The sequence below is a fragment of the Natator depressus genome, chromosome 1 (genome assembly GCF_965152275.1).
Source record: "Natator depressus isolate rNatDep1 chromosome 1, rNatDep2.hap1, whole genome shotgun sequence".
Lineage (NCBI taxonomy): Eukaryota > Metazoa > Chordata > Testudines > Cheloniidae > Natator > Natator depressus.
This window is the reverse complement of record NC_134234.1, coordinates 336,845,180-336,859,556: the sequence shown is the minus strand read 5'-3', so window position 1 is coordinate 336,859,556 and position 14,377 is coordinate 336,845,180. Positions and strand designations below refer to the sequence as shown.

The 14,377-nt window shown below is 45.5% G+C and overlaps 1 protein-coding gene and 1 pseudogene across 1 annotated transcript in view; both read left to right on the top strand.

Moving 5' to 3' along the window:
• Positions 1-1,730: 1,730 nt before the first annotated feature.
• The window catches only part of LOC141987482 (store-operated calcium entry regulator STIMATE-like), a 67,838-nt gene continuing 55,191 nt past the window's right edge, over positions 1,731-14,377 (top strand). The window contains exon 1 of the mRNA XM_074952848.1: positions 1,731-1,917. Coding sequence (XP_074808949.1) covers positions 1,731-1,917 — 187 coding nt within the window. The remainder of the gene's footprint in view (positions 1,918-14,377) is intronic.
• LOC141981127 (U2 spliceosomal RNA) lies at positions 5,704-5,867 on the top strand (annotated as a pseudogene).

The following is a 14,377-nucleotide window of genomic DNA, read 5'->3' as shown; positions in this document are numbered from 1 at the left end:
AGATTAGGCCGGTGCAAAGGCACTGGTATTTGTGTTCCCTGCATCCCACTCTGCACCCATTCAGTCACACTGGGGCACATCAGAGCCAACTAGTCGACTGTAATATGTGGCAGCTGTCAATGGTCTCCAATGTTCATTACCAGGGCATGGGAAAGTCCCAGCTTCTCCCCCTACGCTGGCTGCTCAGACTCCACCACTATTCTATGGCCTCTATGCAGGGGAGATCTTCCTGGGGCCAGATCTGCTTGGCTTAGGGCTGATTTGCACCAGTTGAGGGGTGCAAATCCGTTGGAGTGCCACAGAGCCTGTGGGGACAAAATTCCTTTCCTCTCTGGCCCCCAGGAGATAGCACAGTTCAGGAACCTGGTACAAGGTCCTGCCCCCTCTTCACAACCCCCTACTGTGTTTTAACTGTGCCAGAGAATTGTCTTGTCTTAGCCACATCCCAACCCCAGCGCTGGTTATGGTGTAGACGGGACCAGAGAATCCCTTTGTTTTATCCATATACATACAGTCAGCTTTGCTGTGGGTGGCTTGAGGTAAAGGAATTTTATCTCGGTGTTTAAGAGCTTTCCTGGTTTTATAAATGTTGCAGCTCACACCCAAAGGGGCTCTAGATGACAAACAGAGAGACCCAGGGGTATCACTGGGGTTTGAAGGATCTCTTGCTTCACTAGGCACCAGCCTGGTGAAGAGACCGTTATGCATCACCAGCTCCCCTGCATCCCAAAATGACCTTCCCTGACCAGCTTCCCCAGCCTGGCCCTGACCTCCTTCTTCCCCAGATGATTCCCCTTCCCCAAGCTGGCCCTCCCCTTCCCCAGAATGACCCCCTCCTCCCAACCAGCCCCCCTCCCTGCAACCGGGCCCTCCCCCTTCCCCAGAATGACCCCCTCCTCCCAACCAGCCCTGCTCCCTGCAACCTGGCCCCCCCAACCTGGCCCCCTCCCTGCAACCTGGCCCTCCCCCTTCCCCAGAATGACACCTCCACCCCCAACCTGGCCCTCCCCCTTCCCTAGAATGACCCCCTCCTCCCAACCGGCCCCCCTCCCTGCAACCTGGCCCCCCCAACCTGGCCCTCTCCCTGCAACTGGGCCCTCCCCCTTCCCCAGAATGACCCCCTCCTCCCAACCAGCCCCGCTCCCTGCAACCTGGCCCCCCCAACCTGGCCCCCTCCCTGCAACCTGGCCCTCCCCCTTCCCCAGAATGACCCCTCCACCCCCAACCTGGCCCTCCCACTTCCCCAGAATGACCCCCTCCTCCCAACCGGCCCCCCTCCCTGCAACCTGGCCCCCCCAACCTGGCCCTCTCCCTGCAACCAGGCCCTCCCCCTTCCCCAGAATGACCCCCTCCCTGCAACCTGGCCCTCCCCCTTCCCCAGAATGATCCCTCCACCCACAACCTGGCCCTCCCCCTTCCCCCAGAATGGTCCCCCTCCCGTCCAACCAGCCCCCCTCCCTTTCCCAGAATGACCCCCCAACCTGGCCCTCTCCGTTCCCCAGAATGACCCACCCGGATCCTCCCCCCGCTCCAGAACAGCCCCTCTCCCCTCACCCCCAGCCTGGCCGGGGAGAGGCAGGGCGTGTCCGGACTGGAGCCCGCCTCCCATTGAGCCCCGTCCCTGCCGCCCCCCTCCCCAGGGAAGCTACATCCGCCCCCGGGCAGGGGCCGCTCCCTCCCCCACAGGACGCAGCAGCGCTGGCGCTCGGCGCTGCACGGAGCCGGCCGGGATGCCTCTCCCCCCCTCCCCGCAGCCCGCTCCGGGCCCCGCCCGGCCCGCCGCCGTGACCGACACCGGGCTCCTGGGGACCCCAGTGAAAATCCAGCCCCACGGCTGCGATAGCGGGGCGCTGCTGGGCAGGCTCGGGGTGCTCGTCCAAGCCCTGCTGGGCACGGTGGCCTTCAGCACCCTGATGTGTGAGTACCCGCCCCCCGCTTCCCCCAAACCTCTCCCCGGGGCTACACCTGCTCCACGTGGGGTGGGGAGAAGCCGCCAACGCCTGGATCAATTAGTCGCCCGGGCTTTGCTTACAGCTGGGCTGGGCGCCCTTCGCGTGTTCTGTTCGGTACCATTTCTGCAGCTACCGGGAGGTCTGTTTTTACAACTTTTTTGTTTAATATTTAATTTAATATATTTAATATAATTTTTAATTCCATTTAATATATTTTTTAACACTTTGCAGACACTTGTGGGAGGGCGTCAGACACGTAAAAGGCCCAGGCAGGGGTATGGGAACAATTTGTATAGTGCAGGGGTTCTCAGACATTTGTACTGGTGACCCCTTTCCTAGAATCATAGAATATCAGGGTTGGAAGGGACCTCAGGAGGTCATCTAGTCCAACCCCCTGCTCAAAGCAGGACCAATCCCCCATTTTTGCCCCAGATCCCTAAATGGCCCCCTCAAGGATTGAACTCACAACCCTGGGTTTAGCAGGCCAATGCTCAAACCACTGAGCTATCCCTCCCCCTGATAAAGCCCCTGTATGCGACCCCACTTTTAAATTAAAAACCCGTTCTTTACATATTTAACACCATTATAAATACTGGAGGCAAAGTGGGGTTTGGGGTGAAGGCTGACAGCTCGTGACCCCCTATGTAATCACCTCGTGACCCCCAGTTTGAGAACTCCTGGTATAGTGGGGCTGCTGAGAGCCACTGAAGCAAACTGTAAACCCAATATAGAATGGAAACCGTGCCCCTAGTTCCAGCACCTATGGACACAGGAGTCCCTATGAAGCCAGCATATAAACACAGACCTCTTTGTGTTAAAGACAAAAAAAACCCCTCCCTTTCTGTTTAACATTAAAGGGTTGTAAAGCTGAAAGTCTAAGCTTGGCAGCAGATTCCAAAAGTTAAAACTTTAACCTTAAAAGACAAGGTGTCCGCGTCCTAGGTCAAAATATACAATTGGAATATCTTTAAATCAAACTCTAGTAAGTTCTCTAGCAGCATTTTTCTTGCTTTGCCTCTCTGTGAATTTTGATGATCCGCGGGGGAAATATTTTTGTCGGTTTGTGTGTGTTCAGTGAAATCAACATTTACTGGGAAAAAGAATCAAATCCTTCCAAGCCTGCTTTCAATCAAGTGTCTTAAAACTTTAGCAAAGGTCACGTATTAACAGGTTTTTTGATGTGTGATCTATCCCCCCACTCTCTCACCATGTCTTTGATGTAGGAAAGGTGAGTTGTGTCCAACTCCTGTGTTCTCATGTCTTGGGTTTACATTTAAAAACTACTTTAAATGTCTGGTCTGATTTTTTATTTTTTGGGAAGGCTGTTCCCTGTTGTTAGGCTGTGAGACGCCAGGTGTACCTTGCAGAGAACGGGCACGCTTTTGAAAGGGAGGCTGTAAACTTTGTAAAAAGAAAAGGAGTACTTGTGGCACCTTAGAGACTAACCAATTTATTTGAGCATGAGCTTCCGTGAGCTACAGCTCACTTTGTGTTCGTGCATATTTAGATTTTCTTCCATGGGTTGTGGCTTGCGAATATCTCAGATCGCCAACGCAGTGGGAGCAAAGGTAAAAATCTAATCTATTTATACTGCCTCTTGCATTTCTGGTTGGACAATGAGAATTACTTTCTCATCAGAGTATGTTTTAGTCCAAGAGCCTCTATTGGGCTATAATGCTGCAATTTTTGGGTTGCCAACATGGAAAGAGAAAAGGTGTCCTTAAAAGATGTTTCCGTTTGACCTTTTGCAAAGAGGCATTTCTATTGTTTCTGTATATTATAAAAGGTGTCTGATGGGAGCAGGGATTAATAAAATGTAATTTAAGTTCAAATCCTGATACACACTCCAAAGATCAGTAATTGATTATATTATACAGTGTGGTCTCTGGTGTGCTGAAAACATATTTTAAATAAAGGAAATGATTAGATGCATTAGATTACACCCCTATTATTCCTAATGGCTGTTAAAGTAGACAAGATCCTGTTAGCACACCTAAAACGTGAGTGTTCAAAGGAGTGGACAATCTATAGTAGATCTTGGAGCGTCAGGGTGGTGATGATGGAGTAGGTTTAAGTTACTTCTGTCTTCTAATGGTCTTGGGTTGGGGTTAGCACTGCTGTTGGGAATGCTGATAAGCTGTGTGCCTTCCAAATAAAAATAACTTTAAAACATGTTAATGGCAAGTGCAAAAAGACTGTGAAAGGCTGGGTTTTGGCTGTCTTCATCAGGATGTAGAGACCAGAGACCTTTATGTGTGGCTTTACAGTGTGTAACCACTTACTACTGACATGGTAGTGTCTTGCACCCGCTTTGCACAGGGGTAAAACATTACACATAGTGCATGATAATGGTGCATAGCCCCAATGGAATTAATATTTGTCTGTAATGGGAGCTATCTCCAGAAGTCAGACATTGCGGCCAGAGTATAAACATAGATCTCTTTGAGTTAAAGACCAAAAAAACCCTCCCTCCCTGCTTAACATTAAAGGGTTCTGTGTGGAACAAGCGGATTATAACTGAAAGTCTACACTGTGGCTAACCCTGCACAATAGGTTTGACTTGTGAGCCTGAACATGGGATTTCCTATCTTGCTTGCACCATTTTTTCCTCAGCATAATTTAAAAAAACAAAAAAAAACCAAACTCCAAACACAAACTCATAATATATACATTGCTGAGGAGGCTAGAATAGATCCTGGGTAAATACATATTAAGGGACCTGACACTTGTTCTCAAGATCATTGCCACAGATCCTAATTTGATTGTAATTAAATACAAAGTCATCGAAGTGGGTTATTTCCCGGGTCTGCATTCTCGGTTACTCTTCGAAGCCATAGCCAAGTTCAGTGCTTTGTCGTGATGAGGGAAAGGTCATTCGTTGTTGGTTTATACTAGTGAGAAGATAAAACTAACATAACAGAATGGACTGGCAGCAAATACAATGTTGCTTAATTGGAACTGTATGTTTTCCACGTATTGCTCTAATACCAAAGATGACTTAAGCTGCAAAGTCACTGGAGATTTAAAACCCCAGAGCAGAGTTTACCAAATAGTCAATTCAAATGAAGAGAGTTGGAAATTATTGCTAACAGTGGAGGAACAAGAGCCTGGTATTAGTGGAGGATGGGGAGAGAATTCACTGGATAGTTTTAATTTGAGGCTCCTGACTAATGCAACTGATAGCTTACTGTTAAGGTGCTAATGAGTAAAAGTGAGGCCAGGGGGATGGTCTGGTTAAGGCCACCGGAGTAGGAGTCAGGCTGCCTAGGCCAATAACTTGCTGATCTTGAGTAAGTCACTGCACCTTTCTGAGGTTCTGATTCCCCTCTGTCTTACCTATTTATACTATAATCTCTTTGTAATTGGGACCATTTGTCACAATGTTATACAGCGCCTAGCACAACGAAGCGCTGAATTTGGCTATGGTTTCTAAGAGTAACCGAGAATGCAGACCAGGGAAATAACCCACTACCTTCCCTGATGAACGGAGGGACGCACCCCGCCCATGTACTTATTCTCTACACCAATACTGACTTGGACTCTTAATACATTCCATGGGTGGCATACCTGAGCCCACTTATCCACTGACGCTTTAAAAACTCCCACACCCCAATCTGGATCTATGCTGGTTATGTGATATGTATGTACCTCATGAACCTTGCAACTGATACTTGCAATCCCCCATAACCCAAGCCTGACCCCAGATATACAGTACCTTTCCTCTTAACTTGTGTAAATTTGATTTTAAACATTAACTTTAATAAAAAAATTAAATCTGGTCTTATCAGTTTAATATCTGATGTGTCCTTTATTTGAGGACTGTATATTAAATTGATTTTTGGAACAGGGGGATGGAATAGAAGCTTGCTCTGTCCACCCCATGCATCAACCTTGTATTGCAGGGGGGAAAAAAAACAACACAGGTGGAGTAGGGCGAGGAGCAGGAAAAAACTTGTATCTGAAACTTCTCTAAAATCTCAGAAGCAAACTTCTCCCATCAAATGCATCCAGACTTGCCAACTCTAGTTGGAAAGAGGCTTTCTGAGCGCATCTGACTCTGGGAAGCCATTGAATAAAAGATTTGTTTACATAACTATACAGACTAGTTTGTGGGGGAGGAGACGGAAGTAAAGGTATGTATCTGGAAGTGGGTATTGTAGGTTTTAGAGGTAAGCTGGGATCAGTGCGGTAAATAGGAGGAGACTAATTTGCAATCTGTAGTCCTTGTCCTCCAAATATCTCAAAATACATCTTAGCCTATGGCTAGAGCAGGGAGTCTTCTGGGTTCTTTTCATGACTTTGCCACATACTTCCTTGGATAAGTCGTTTAACCTTTCAGTGCCTCAGTTTCCTTATCTGTAAGATAGCTGGGTGAATACTTCCTTGGGGTAATATGAGGCTCCATGAATGGTTATAAAGCTCTACTTCTTTAGACAAGTGAAACATTATTAACCAAACTTACTATGTCCTCATGAGGTAGGTATGCATTGCCAACAGTGATTTAGGGTGGGTAAACTGAGGCACAGGACAGTTAAATGGCTTGCCCAAAGTTGCACAACCAGCCAGGAATAGAACTAGGCATCTTAAGTCTGTAGTTGCTGGAACAGGAGTAGAGATGACGAAGTAAGACCTGAAAAGATCTGGAGAAGCATCCAAACTTTGAGGCTTGTTTGTATCTCTGGACCTTTTGGAGAGAATAATTTCAAAACCAGGACGCAGCGGTTGCAATCTTAAGGGGAAGTTTTTCAGGATAAACATTTTAATAAAACCTCTGAAATTCCTTTCCTGGATTACTAAAATAATTGAATTATTCAAGCTGGAAAATCTGTCTCTTTACTGTCTGTATTTTGCTGAGTTTGGTCAATGAAAATAGACTAAAACAGTTCACCGGATTAGTCTGTTTTTGCCCAATTTAACTGATGCTAACACATGGTGCAGTATCTGGCTTCCAAACTGTGCAGGGAGATGGCTTAAATCTGTTACAATTAGAGCTTTAACTGAAACAGTTTAGTGGTTATGTTTTATAAAAGCTTTTCACAAATCCTGCACTTTAGATCAACTGTTATGTCCCTCTGGCCCGCTAGCAGCAAAGAACAAATAGCGTGAAATTTCTTTGAACTTGCCAATTTGCTAATGGCAACAACATGGGAAGGATTCCCAGTGATGAGGGGTGAGTCATTTTGTGTAAATAAAGAAGCATATGGATAAACTAGAAGCAGTGAATCGAAACAGAGCCTGTCTGTCCAAATGGAACACGCTACGTCTACTCTGATCAGGGAAGAGGCTGAACTGTTAGCTTCAAGGATTGTTTGCAACAATCTGTAATTGCAACAGGGCATTTGGCTGCATTGTCAGGAGGGTAGAATACAAGTAAAGAACGAGGATGGTGTATTGGGCGCGAGTGGGTCAGAATACTTTCTGCTCCTCTTTCATAGCAAGGTTACTTAGCTTGCTGGAGATGCAGAATAGAGGCAATATATTGGGAAAAATTTGTTCTGAAAACAGCATCAAGCAGCAGTGTTTATCGTCCTAGAGCAGTGGTCTTCAAGGTGCCTTTGAGAAGAAGTTTTCATAACAAAGGTGACTTTGGATAAAGTGGAGCAAGATAAACAAGAGGACTCCAGAGGAGAGGAGAAATGTTGTCTGAAATGAAGTGTAAATTGTTAATTGTAAACTCGTTCGGTTCTGTTCAGGTTCATACCACATCCTTCACCCTGCTGGTATCTAAAGTTACAGAACAAGCTGAAATATGCACTACCATCTCTAGGAGACAGCTTCTGCTATGGCATGAGAAACATGGCCTCTATGGAAACAATCGGCTGTTGGTCCTGGTTGTTAGGATAAGCAGGATCCATCTCTTACAGGACCAGGAGAGAGCACTCCAGGTTGGGTTGAGTTAGGAAATTAATTTCCCAGGCCAAGACCGCCCACCATCCCAGAAGGGACTGGCAATATGTCCCACAATGCCCTGAGAAAGCTAGCCTAGAGCAGCACAGTGAGTTGTGGTGCTAAGAAGCATAGATTATGCACCCAGAAATCTGTGTGTCAGTACTGGACACATTCCAGTGCAACCCCGGCTAAATTGGGAAATATCCTTGCAGTAACTGCAGGATTTGAAAAAAAGATGTTTCCAAAGTGTGCAGGTGCTATTGATGGCACATATATACTCACCTAATACCTGCCATTCAGAGGAGAGAGTAGATTTACAGGAAAGGCTATTACTGGGTGATTACTCAGACCCGTGTGAACCGATGTGGCAGATTCATGAACATCTACGTGGGATGCACTGGCAGACTGGCAACTGCTTGGGAAACAGAAAGGGCCAGGGGGTGGCGTGGGGAACGGTACAATCACAGATTTGCGTATGTCCTGTTCTCGACTCTGCCTTCCTGTCTGGAGTGCTGTGCAATGAGTCCTGCCCTTCTGGCTGGCTAAAATGCATGGTAATGGGGGTTGAGTGCAGTGGGTAAGGGTCGTAGTTTGCAGGACTGGGTGGTGAAGCTACAGGTGTTGGAGGCAGCTGGTGGCAATAAGAACTCGGATGTTGGGGAAAACGGGTTGGAGGTGACATGGGGGCACAAGGGAAAGAGTTTTGGGGCAAGGGCTGCAAGGGGGGGCGGGCGTGGAAGTCCTTCGCCTGCATGGCTATGAGTGCCAGTATCGAGTCCGCTTGGCGCTCCATAATGCTTAGCAGCAGCTCCGTGCTTTGGTGCCGGCGATCCGCATTCTGCTGGCGGACCCTCCTTTCACTCTCCCGCCACTCCTGCACTTTTTGATTTTCATTAACGGACTGCTGCATCACTTCATGCAGCATGTCCTCTTTGCTTCTATGTGGCCGCTTCCTAATTCTTTGGAGTCATAGAATCATAGAATATCAGGGTTGGAAGGGACCTCAGGAGGTCATCTAGTCCAACCCCCTGCTCAAAGCAGGACCAATCCCCAATTAAATCATCCTTTCAGCCGTTGATAACAAGGACGGCTGAGGTCTCAAGGTTGCATCTGTAAAGGCGAAATGCAACACTTAACAGAGGCAGCATTGTTCACACCAGACAGAGCAATGATTCCCCTGTACTTAAAGTAGACAAGCGCAGTCTACACAATAGCAGAAATTGCCTGTCCCAAAGCAAGCGCACATAACCCACAGGAGCCTCAAAATGGTGAGTAAGCACAGGGGCAAGGGGGACTGATTGTTTCATGGCCGTACTGTCCTCTGCTTTTCTGTGCCTGGGGGAGAGCCAACAGCTGCAGGGGGCCCCTATACTGACCACTGTCCCCACATTTTCCACAGGAGTTCGTCCTGGAAGATATCTCGCTGCTGAGGGTGACCTGGGAAGCAAGGGAGGGTCTTCTACTGCAATGCGGCTTCCTCCCTGGCCCATATGGAGCTTGCTTGTGTGTAGCAATGGTCCCCCTGCCCCTCACGGCACAGTGGCACGGACATGTTAGCCTGACTGGGACAAGGAGCACTGAACTAGAGCTTAAGGTTTGATGTGAGAGGCTTTGAATTAGTGCACTTGCGTCTTTCACTCTTCAAATCCTTCTTGTGTGTCTTGGGTGGGCTTTTCATGTCTGTTCTGTCAAACATCACAAACCGAGTGCAACCAACTGATCAACTTACTACAAGAGGAATGGTTGTTCAGCTTGACAGTTTCCATTCTGTTGTTGGAGCTGTTACAACAAAGGGACTTTTCTAAAGGTTTGAGATAGAAACTTTTCCTTCCTCTTGTCAAGTACATCTGAAAGGAGATCTTTTATTCGTAAAATACTGGAATTTACGGAGCATACCGTACATGTTCCATGCACAAAAGTCAGGGTAGGATCTGGCTAAATAGGTCTAATTTTAAAAAACTGATAACTTTGTATCAAGCTTTTCAATTTTGATCTTTAATTTTGTGATTACATCTTTTGAAGGCTGGCTTAAACAAATTATTGTAAACTAGATGCAAAACAGGCTGGTTCCTAAATTGTAGCATGCAGATTCTGGCTTCTGAGGAGCATAAATATGATGATTATAGAGATCTAACTTGAACCAAAACTACATAAATCTCCTAGTTTCTTTAACGCAAGTATTGCAAAGCGTCAAACAACTAGGAATGACAGTGTTGCTTTCTTCTAACTGAACAAGGAGTGTAATTAGGAACTTAATTAGAACAATCAAAACAAGATTATTATCCTTAAAGCTGCTCTTGCTCCCTCGTGAACTACAAAGCGTCTGCTTAAGCCCTTTTCCCAAACCCCTCCTGCCGGGCTTCCTGCATCAGCTTGTGAGGAAACATTGCACATCACAACTTATCCCTGTATTTTTCCTGATAGGCAGGTTTAACCAGAACTTAAAATTTAAACGAATTACAGCCCCAGGTCAGTTAGTGACTCCTTCACTCATCCACTTCTGTTCATCTTCTGCATTTGAGGAGGATTGTGTCCAGTTGACTGACTCCAATTGATCAAATCCTTAAGATGTAAGCACCTGTTCACTTAAAACCATTTCTCAAGCCTCAGTGGCTGGACTGCAGAATGAAACATTTTGAGGGGTTGGAGGTAGACAGTCCATGAAAGGATATCTCTTATGCAGTGGTCCAAAGAATGACTGATGGAGAAACACTGAATAACAAGTGCTCCCTTTGCCCAGCTGTCACATGGGACATCTGGAGGTGCTGTCTAGCTTTACAGGTTATCGAACTGAATGGGGCAGAAGGGTGGTCTAGCAGTTGTCACTCAGGGCAGCGTAGCTGGGAGGTGTAATTCGCAGCTTGCGGAGACATACACACTTTAGCGCCACTTCAGCTAGCGTGCCATAATTAGCAGTGTGGCCGCAGTGGGTCGTGCTAGCTGCCCAGGTCCGGCCCCATCTGATATCTTAGGTATGTACTTGGGCGGCTCGCCTCCAGCTCATGCCGCCACAGCCAGACTGTTCTTTTGAGTGACCTAGCTCCAGCAGAGCTAATGCATATACGTCTACCTGCTGGGAATTGCACATCCCAGCTGAAGTGTAGACATAGCGCCAGGGTTGCCAAATCCTGCAACATGAAACTTAGGACATTTGAGGTCCTAAAGCCCCACCTCCTGGAGTCTCTTGCTTATAGGAAAATCTCAGCTTTTGTTTAAAAGAAAGATTCTAACCTTCATGGTTACAGAGGAAGGATTGAAAATGTGACCAGAGGTTACCCAAAAGCCAAATAAAACCCCAAATCTTTTAAATGTCATGATTTTTTTTGGTGCAGGACTTGTGGTTTTTGTACTTCTGGTGTTGGTAATACTGAGTCGCTGGACTAGGACTTGGTCTTGGGTTTAGTTCTGGGATCTGCTAGACTTGCTTTGTGATGGAACAACTCACTGAACCTACCTGTGCCTCAGGTCCCTGTCTGTAAACTGCAGATAATGCTTTCCTGCCTCACAGGGGTCTTGTGGCGATAAAGCCCAATCATGATGTGGGGGAGGGGGCTGATAAATACCAAAATGGGTCTAGATAGTGGTGGAGCTCATAGCCCTGGTCTCCTCTCTGAGGCATGGCTTTAAACTGAGACCAGGTCAAAAATTCCATATCTGGGGAAAAAAGCTAATCTGGGAGTTACAACTTGGTCTGATCATGCCCCTGCATATATCAGACTAAAAGACTGAGACTCTGTGCAAAAACAAAGGGTCTGGTGGTTTAATAGACCTTTGTTATATGAATCCCTCAGAATTCAAGAGCTGGAAGAATATTTTCAGAAATATAGAGAAGAAAATAAGAATTGGCTCAATAGAAGTATTCTCTGGGATCCTGGAAAGGTGGTAATGGTGGGGTGGAGGAGTGGGGAAATGCTTATCATACCTCATAAGATATCATACCTCAAAAAGACGAGCACTCTTGAAGAAGAGAGTTTGGTTAAAGAACTGTTTTGGAAGGTAGACCTAAATCTATAAGAGGCCGTTGAAGTTGTAATTAAGAATTAAAAATCCAGTAACGCTCCAGATCCTGACAGGTTTGCTGGGGAGTATTACAGAGCTCTAAAGCAAGAGTTGGTCCTTGTTGTGACTGAATTGTTTAATGGCATATTGTAGGGGAGCAAGGGTCCAGAGTCATGGAAAAGGCAAAAATTGTGGTCATTGCCAAAGAAGGAAAGGGTCTTAAGTGCACCATATAGACCTATTTCTTTAATGCACATGCTAAAATTTATACAGAGGTGCTAGCAAACGGATTGAGTGTCATTTTTCCCAACTATGTTCACCCTGACCAATCTGTGTTCATTGCTGGCAAGCATCTATTTGATAATATGAAAAGAGCTCTGAATTTGACCTATAATGTTAATTCTAGCAATTCTTTCTGTGCACTGCTTTCTTGGACACTGAGGAAACCTTCAACGGTCTGGAGTGGGAGCACCTTAGACAGATTTTGGTGAGGTTTGGTTTTGGAAATCCGTTTTATGGGGCAGGTTGGTCCTACATACTCACCCTTGTTGGTCTGCTTTGACTAATAGTGATCAGTCCTTTTAATTTGTTTAGGGATATAAGACAGGGTTATCTGTCATGCCTCCGCCCTCCTGTTTCCCCTGGGAATACATTTGCAATAAATGTGAGAAACAGCTCCTTGGTAAAGAACATCAAAATGCCTTCTGGAGTAGAACACAAAATAGCTTTGTGTGCTGATGATGTCTTGTTATATTTGCAGAATCCAGACGCCTTGTTCAAAGTTACACAACAAATGACTTTGTAATTTGGGCAGGTATCGGACTTCAAAATAAACTACAATAAAGCTGAAATGTTATCAATTAACATCCCTGAAGGAGTCAAAGCAAACTGCTGTCCACGATGTAAATTTAAGTGGGTAAAGGAATCTTTAAAATATTTAGAAATAAATATTGTGGAGAAAGATAAAAATCTTAAGGCAAATTGCCCTCCAGTGTTAAATAACATAGTAAAAGAGTTGGAAGAATGGAATACAGACGCTCCCCGACTTACGCAATCATTCCATTCCGGAATGTGTTGCATAACTCAAATTTTGCGCAAGTCAGAAACATATACCTGACTGTTATGCAAAAAAACCAAAAACAACAACAAAGCCCTCCTATTTGTAGCTTATGGAACTTTTTCCGTAAGTGCGGATTTGCGTAAATCGGGTCTTGCGTAACCCAGGGAGCGTCTGTATGAAATTTCTTGGCTAGGTAAGGTATCCTCAGTAAAGACACACCTCCCACAGTTGTTGTTTTTGTTTCAATACATCCCTGTTGGTATCCCTGACATGACATTAAAAACATGACAGGATGAGCTATTAAAACTCATATGGAAACACAAAAGACACAGGTTGAGTTCTAAAGTTCTTTTTAAGTCTACAAAGTGGGGTGGACTCGCTTTCCCTAATTTGGCCTCTTATTATTATTATCACATATCACCATTAAAAGATGTGGTCCGTTGAGTTAACAGTAGACCATCCAAACACTGGGTAAAACTCCAACAAGACTGGAGCCCAGGTATAGCTATTCATAGTGATTGTTGGGTTAAAAAATAAATTAGGTTACCAAAGATAAAATTAAATTACCCATTCATCCAGATCAGTTTAATAGCTTTGGATAAGTTTTTTGAAATTCCCGTTGCCAAGGCCCTCACCCTAAGCTACTTTCATTAATAATCAGGAATGTATTCCTAGGAAATGTGAGTAAGAGCTGAGATAACTCAGTTAGGACAGCTGTTTCCAGGTGTCTGATTTGAAATCATACTAAGAAATATGTAATAAGGTAAATAATGATCCCATATTTTCAGAGTTTACAACTCAAACATTCTATTGTGAAATCTGGATACAAGACAGCTCTATCTAGACCTTTAACCGCATTTGAGGACTTGACCCAGGCGCAAGCTAGAATGAAAGGTTTAATTTCTAAGATATGTACAATTTGATTGAAAAAGATGTTAGGGAAACAACCCAGATGAAAAGCTGGGAGAGGGATTTGCACAAAGAAATTGATCCGGATGAGTGGGTCTCTATATGGGAAATGGGACATACATCTTCAATTTGTGTAGCTCATAAAGACGTTTTCATAAATTACTATATAAATGGCATTTGACTCACTCATACTTCTGTTGCTAGGGAGGCTCCCTTTTGGAGGGGTTTCAGGAAAAGGAAAACATAGTTGCACATATGGTGGTTGTGTCCAGGAATTAAGCCGTTTGGGGAGGAAATTGTTAAAGAAATTCATCATCTGACAAAATGCTGGCTTCCTAGCAGGTCAAGGGATCTCTTACTTAATGCAAAGGGTCTACATTTTAAATAGAACAACACATTATTATTTTTTTTGTTAGCAGCTAGACCGGGGTGGACAAACATTTTGGTCTGAGGGCCACATCTGGGTGAGGAAATTGTATGCAGGGCCATGAAGGGCCATGAATGTAGAGCTGGGGCAGGGGGTTGGGGTGCAGGAGGGGGCTCAGGACAGGGGGTTAGGGGGCTCAGG